Here is a 6,909-nt window from a genome sequence, read left to right as displayed (position 1 = left end):
GAAAATGAACGACTTCGTGGTTATCGCTTCTCTTCGCCGCAAGTATATCGATTCCGTCTCGATTAATTTCACAAAGTGGCAAGCAGAAAAAAATGGAATGCCTGAAAGAAGCTAATAGGATGCAATTCGTCTTACTCTCCTCCTCTTTTGAACCGATAAAAACCGACATATAAACGATCTTTGATTTCTTCTTCTAATTCATCGACGACCTGAAACGATCGGCTACTTCATTAATGCATTCTTATCATAGCGCCAAACCAGTTGCTAATAGCCTGTCTGACATAACGTATGTCGAACCAGTCGGGTTTCAAACAATCACGTACCTTCTATTACGCTCGTTAATTATACCAATTGTTCTCCGCCCGACAGTGGCAACAGCGAGATAATTTTAAAAGCCAACATGGCGTCGAACCCCCTTTCGATATATTCGATATAACTCGTGCAAAACCGTTATTGTCCGGTGTGTCGAGGGATTAACGACGTCCATCTGCGATAGATATTCCCCCGAAAGCGAGAAAAACTCGCTCTCCTTGTCCCGACGCGGCCAATTACTCTAGATTCTTTACTTTCGCGAGAAGGCTCGTGCGTGCAAGTACGAGCTCGAACGCTCGCGCGCGCACTCGTGGCATAATTTCCAGCGAATCGAGCAACCGGTCGATTAACGAAGCATTCGAATTCATATCCGCGACACCTGCACGATCCTCGATCGTTTTTTTTTTTCCCCACTGTTCGTTTCTCCCTGTCGTGAAACCCGTCGTTGAGAAACTGTGCAGCGCGACAGCTGCGTCTTTCGAAATCCGCAACCGGTGATTTATGCCGAAGGTAAACGAAATCGATACGCGGGAATCGTGTGCGAAATAGAAACGACGAAAAGCAGCGGTGAAGATCGACGAGGAGGTCCGAAAGGTGGTAGTTCAGAGTGCAAGAAAAAAAGTATGTAGAACTTGGTGTTCTCCGAGGATTAAGGACCTTTTGCAATGGAAGCGACCTGGTCGGTGACAAAAGAGTAGTCACAATGCACGAGCACACGCCACTGCGTGAGGATGAAACGAGGAGGACGATTATGGGTGCGTCGAAACGTCGATGTGTCACGAATTCATCTCCCCTTTGAATCATTAATTCCTCTCCCTGGCTTATTTAAACGAGTCCCTGGTAACATGTGTAAATAATGAAAAATAGCTGAGATTAATGCAAAGTTCGTAATCCAGTAATCCACGTTCGTAAGTATTGGGACACTTGCTGAACTCTACCAAAATGTACCAAACTCTACCGAGTTCTTCTGAATTTGACTAAAGTCTACCTAGTGAATGTGAAGCAATCCTCGTTCTCGTCACAAGTTTAATATGAAATTAATTTCCACACAAAAGTTATTACTAAATAATGAAAATCTTGAACGAAAATTATTCATTTTAGAGTCTCCAAGTAGTTTTCCGAAACAACTGACGCCAAGTTTGGCGAGAAATCGTAATTGAAATCGCACAATACATTCCACGCGAGCATAATAGGTGTCCCAATCCTCTTGAACGTCAGTGCATGTGAAATCACATGCATGTAATTTCCACTCACCCTTAACCAGATCCGAGCTACAACTCCTTCTCAATAAGAGATAACCGTATGCCATCGTATGCAAAAAGCGTCATAGATCAAACGAATATCCCATTGTCTGTTAATAAAACTATTGTACGCCGTCAGAACTGAGTCATCCATCGTTGACCCGGTTCACAAGCCACCGCAGAGCGTAATGCAACCGCTTGAACGATCAGCTCCGACTACTCAGCTGCAAGACGAATTCCTCTTCGAGTTCCAGGTCGCCTCAGTCATTTCACCGATCCACGGGGCGACATCGCGAGGAAGCTCCGCCGCCTCTTTGGTATCCCTGTTTCCGCTTCTTCTCATCCTCCTTCGCCAACCCTGTTCCCTACTCTCTGTCTCTACTCGCTCTTTCCAGAGCGTGAAACGATTCAAAAGTGATATTCAACGTCTAATTGCGGTTACTAGGCTCGAAAGTGCCGCAAGGTCGGAGTCAATACCGATCTGGCCCGATCCCACGGCCTTGAATCCACGCGGGTGCATGTAACGAGAGTAACAAGGCCCGAACAACACGCGAAACTCGCTTCCGCGAGCGACCAACGTGTGTGTAAGTACACGAAAGAGAAAGAGGGGTGGGGGAAACGATGCGGGTAATTGAAATCGTTATTCACGTTGATTTAGAAACGTGGGCACCGTGCCGGCGCGGCGCCGCGTGGATATACACGATGCGGTCGCATGGAGGTTTTGAGCTTTCTTGTAAGGAGAGACAGTGGGCTATATTCGCGGGGGATTACTGGGAATCGGGAACGGTGATGCAAGATGCTTAGTGAAATCAGGGGATCACGGGTATTCTAGGTTGGGATTACACGGAAAGCTTCTGTGGATTTTTTGATGTTTCAATTTTTTAACCTAGAAAACCTCAATGAGATAATCTTTCGACATTTTCCTGCAAAGAGAATCTTTCAATTTTGAAAAATTATGACAAATAAAGGTGTGTGATCTTGAAATGATCTTCGAGATCACTTTGAGGGGACGTTTCTTATCGCAATTTCTTTACAAAATTTTTTCCCACTTTCCACAGCAGTGAAAGTAATTCAGATACTCTTTATAAATGAATCACCCTGTAGATTACCAACTGGAATATACAGAGCGCAACTGAATAAAAAATTAATTTTAGGGCATAAGTAAATATAATTCGATTTTCGATTAACTGTATAGAAAAAGTAGAAAAAGGTTGGTCGTTTGAACTGCCGCGCATCCGTACTTAGCAGCACGTGACCAAGCCTGCACGCGAGAGAGTGGGGGTAGCTGTTCTCCTTTCGCTATGCAGACGAATCGTTTCTGTCCATTGTACAATCCATCCCTGCGCTCTCGCGGCGAAAGAAAGGACACGATATACGAGATTCCCAGTTGGGCTTGTTGAACTGGATAGGTCATAGGTTATTACGTTTGTTAAATACTAGCCGCGGCGTCGCGATTGTCATATCGGTGCCAATGGACGATGACGCATCGTTCTGAACAATGAACACCGAGTCGTGCTGGGAACGAGATTCAGATATCGAGATCCTCGAGAAGATTCGCATGACTTTCAGTTTTATGAAATTCGAACTTATTTCTTTTTTTTTTTGCACGTCCATAAAATGAAACGGTGCGAAATATTAAAAAATTAAAAAAACAAAAACAAAAATAGGACATTCGTATCCTTTGGTATGTATTGAGATAATTATAGAATTGCCTTGAGAATGGGTCCTTAGACAACGATGATCCAATTGACAACGAGAAAGTGTTTTCCTTGAGCTTTTCTTATTCGTATTACCAGATAGAGTTACACATCCATTGTAGAAAATTAACCATAATAATCTCGCATGCAACATCAACTCCACTGATTTGCGCTGACCAGTGCGCTTTGTTCGTCGATATTCTTGCTGTTAGAAGTGCATTATGTCGTTTATACGGATTTCAGTACCATGTAGTACGAGACAGACGTCTTTACAATCTGAGAAGAGAAAGCAGAACGTCGTTTAACTGAATATTCTCGAGATATTAGAAGAATAATTGTCGATGAACGTGTTACCTCTGAGAAACTTTGCAAGTTCATTGTAATTAGTCCACCGGCTGTTATTTGAGGAGCAGATAGACAATTTCTTAACGCTAATACAAACAACGATTGCGTTCTCTTGTCGCTGTTATACCACAAAGCGCTGTATCTAGAAAAATGGACAATTTTGATTTTCACAAATTTTCAATTTTTTTCAAATTTACTTCTTACATCGATTCGAAGATTTCCTCGTTCGCGTCGATCACGAATTGTCCTTGAAGAGTTAGGTAAAGTATGTGTACCAATTGAATCACGATAAATGTGCAATCCTTGGCAAACTCCGCGTTAATCTCCGAGTTCGACACCTGTTTCCAAGCAATTGTTCTGAGGATGATCAGCGGTATCGCAACGCGATATAATTGCCGCACTGAAGAGCTCACCTTCACCAGTATCACGCTGAAGCATATCATTATAAGAACGACGCAAATAAAAAAATAGCCCGCGTGGCAGTTTTCGATCTGGTTAATGTATCTGTTTTGAAATCATTGAAATAGGACGAACTCATCATCGGTGTGACATATTCGGGAGTATATTAAAGACGGTACGTGCAGGTGAAAGCATGAAACATTCCCAGCAAATTCATTTTCATTCCTGGATTATACAATTGCTTGACAATCTTTTACTGGACAAACAAAATTACACTCGCGACAAATTTCTTTTACCGTGCTGAAAAGAAAATATATGAAAAATTACTTGATCGGTTTTGCAATTTGTTCGTCGACGAAGAGAAAATCATACTCGCACGGCCTGCTTACCAGCGAAATTAGACGTTTGCAAGAATTAACACGCATTCGGAGTAAACGCATTCTGTAAAATTAATGTTACACATTTCCATACGATAAAAGTGTGATTAAACGTGAATAAATTTCACTCGAAGAAAAATCGAAAATTTCAATAAATCATAATACAGAGATAACAAGACAAAAACATCTCACGGGCGTAATAGTAACATGCTAGAAAAAAAGCAAAGAACATTTAAAACAATTTGACGTATCTTTTTTAATACCGACTTTATAGCATGCTGGTGTCCTTGAATCGAATGACACACTCTTCTATAAATTTCATCCTGCGTGACACTGTTCCTTTTCCGACTGGACAATTCCACGATCGCACATTTGTAACGATATCTACGCATTAAAACCTTACAATGTTCTCATCTGTTGTACCCAAAATTAACCCTTCGAGTACCAATGTTAACCTCAGTAATTTGTTGCCGCATTTCCATCAATCCTTAGAATAATCTTAATAAAATTTTCACGTTAAACACATTAGACTTCGTTTGTTGTCGATGAAATTCAGAAGAAGTTAGAAGTGTTTCGCAGAATAATTAGCGTATCGATTTTGTTGGCACTGAAAGGGTTGAGCTACGAATCGTTCGATCGAATTTTTTACCCGGACACGGCCAACAATCCGCAGCCGTGTTGCACGACGTATATGTAACTGGTGTCACAAGCGAAGTACACGTAAAACACCACCAGGATCACGGACGCCATGTGCGTAATTATGTACACGTCGTACTTATGCTCGTCGGTGAAATAATAGGCCGGGTAAATGTACGCTACGTCTCGTGACTCGTTTTTCGGTAGTAAAATGTCCAAAATATGCGGTGTCACCGGCGTCGACACGAACAGGATGACACAAACGATCGCGTTCACTATCGAATATTTGACAATGTACGTAAAATAAACAGTTTGGTCGTTTAAATAAGATCTGCCTTACCAAGGTATGTCGAAATTAAAAAAGCACCCCTCTCGGCGTATTTAGTCATAATGTCGATCTCCCCTTGTGGTCTCTCGATCGACCAGTCGTTCCTGGCACCGCTAATAAGCGACTCGTACTGCAATTTGATCGATCTCGTATACCTAACCCATGAAGCCACGAACGCCATGAAACGTGAAACGGTAATCAAAATGGAAAATTCATTCACCTCCTCTTTAAAGACGATGTAGTTCCCCTGTTTCAACAGTGTCCCGCTTACCGCGCCAAAAAATGATAGCTGATCTATAAGAACGTCCAAACTGAAGAAACACACCACTTGTGCTACCTGCAAGTTCAATCGTCGATCTGTCTTTCCAAGAAATCGTATAAAAATCGCTTAAATGTGTAAGGTAGACAGCACAGAAAAATTCTTATATTTACTAGTGTTATACTAAAGAACGTACACTGCCGCTCGTAAATTCAATTCGATGAAATTCCAATTCCATTCGTCAAATTCGATATAAAGTTTCTTACCGAATTTAGCAGAATTTTCGCCTAATTCATGTATTCTCTGTAAATCACTCTCAATTTTACCGCATTTCAATGGATGCGATTAAACTTTCGAGCGGTAGTGTACACAAGGTGCGTTGTATCTCGAATTTGGTATGAAATACAATGAAACTGTCGAGATAAAAGCCGAGTGGTATGGAAATTATCTATTTCCCTGCGACTTCACTTTCTTAACAAGTGCAACGATGCGCCCGGAATATGCAAATCCACTTTAACGCGTTCGCTACCAACGTCATATAGAGTGACGCCAAATTCCCATAATAAAACGATGTTACCTTCATGCGATACGTCGTAAAAAATGCACGGTTTTAGGATTTGATAAATATTAAGCGTGTCTAATCGTATAATGTAAAACTGAAAAAAATACAGATTTTAAGAATGCATGTGAGATTAATTCAAAGAATTAATTAATCAACAGAACCGTGGTAGCGAACGTGTTAAAAGAATATATAACACTATGAACTCGTCGAAATAATAAAAAGGTATAGTGTTTCACCTGCGTGAAGAGAACCGTGAAAACGATGGTGTACGTTATTATTCGCGATACGTATTTCGACAGTTTGCTCTGCCATGGCCAGAAACCGGAGAATTGGGCGCATATCTTGGTCAACTTGATGTATTGCTCCTCTAGAGTGATCGCGTCCATGACGAGATTGTGTGGCGAATCGGAGGACTTAGGCGGCTATATACGCGACTGTCACACGAAGGGTAGTAGGTAAATACTTTCGTGGCTGAAGTAATGACAATAACCTGTTCCTCTTATCCGAGTACAATATTTATTCATACAATTTGCCAGTCGCCTATTACCGGACATGAGCGCCCGGTCTTATTATTATCTTCTCCGCGAAACAACCGGTTTAATCATTCATTCGCCCACGTTTTTTGTCGGATGCCGTTTAAAAGGAAGGCAATTGTACTCTCGGTAAAATTGTATACGCCTGTTAGGAGTTTCGGACTTTTATGAGAGGAAAATAAATGGAACCATATGCCGTGACATTAAAGATTAATACCAA

At 41.5% G+C, this 6,909-nt stretch overlaps 1 protein-coding gene across 1 annotated transcript; it reads right to left on the bottom strand.

Annotated features, from left to right (window-relative positions):
* Window positions 1–3,401: 3,401 nt before the first annotated feature.
* On the bottom strand, window positions 3,402–4,038 carry LOC108577674. Its single transcript, XM_017940864.1, has 4 exons — window positions 4,009–4,038; window positions 3,800–3,933; window positions 3,605–3,737; window positions 3,402–3,526 (listed from the first exon to the last, which is right to left on the bottom strand). The coding sequence occupies exons 1-4, from the start codon at window positions 4,036–4,038 to the stop codon at window positions 3,479–3,481; spliced, it is 345 nt and encodes a 114-aa protein (XP_017796353.1). The 3' UTR covers window positions 3,402–3,478.
* Between the last annotated feature and the right edge of the window lie 2,871 nt (window positions 4,039–6,909).

The sequence above is a fragment of the Habropoda laboriosa genome, unplaced genomic scaffold, assembly GCF_001263275.1.
Source record: "Habropoda laboriosa isolate 0110345459 unplaced genomic scaffold, ASM126327v1 scaffold872, whole genome shotgun sequence".
NCBI lineage: Eukaryota > Metazoa > Arthropoda > Insecta > Hymenoptera > Apidae > Habropoda > Habropoda laboriosa.
The sequence above is the reverse complement of the archived record's forward strand: the minus strand, read 5'-3'. Positions and strand labels throughout refer to the sequence as shown.

What these genes read in the sequence shown, in the direction of transcription:
- LOC108577674 (XM_017940864.1), bottom strand. Translation starts at nt 4,038, where the DNA reads ATGATATGCTTCAGCGTGATACTGGTGAAG. An exon ending in TCAGCGTGATACTGGTGAAG is followed by an intron (nt 3,934 to 4,008) that starts GTGAGCTCTTCA and finishes GCTTGGAAACAG; the next exon opens with GTGTCGAACTCGGAGATTAA. An exon ending in GAGGAAATCTTCGAATCGAT is followed by an intron (nt 3,738 to 3,799) that starts GTAAGAAGTAAA and finishes CCATTTTTCTAG; the next exon opens with ATACAGCGCTTTGTGGTATA.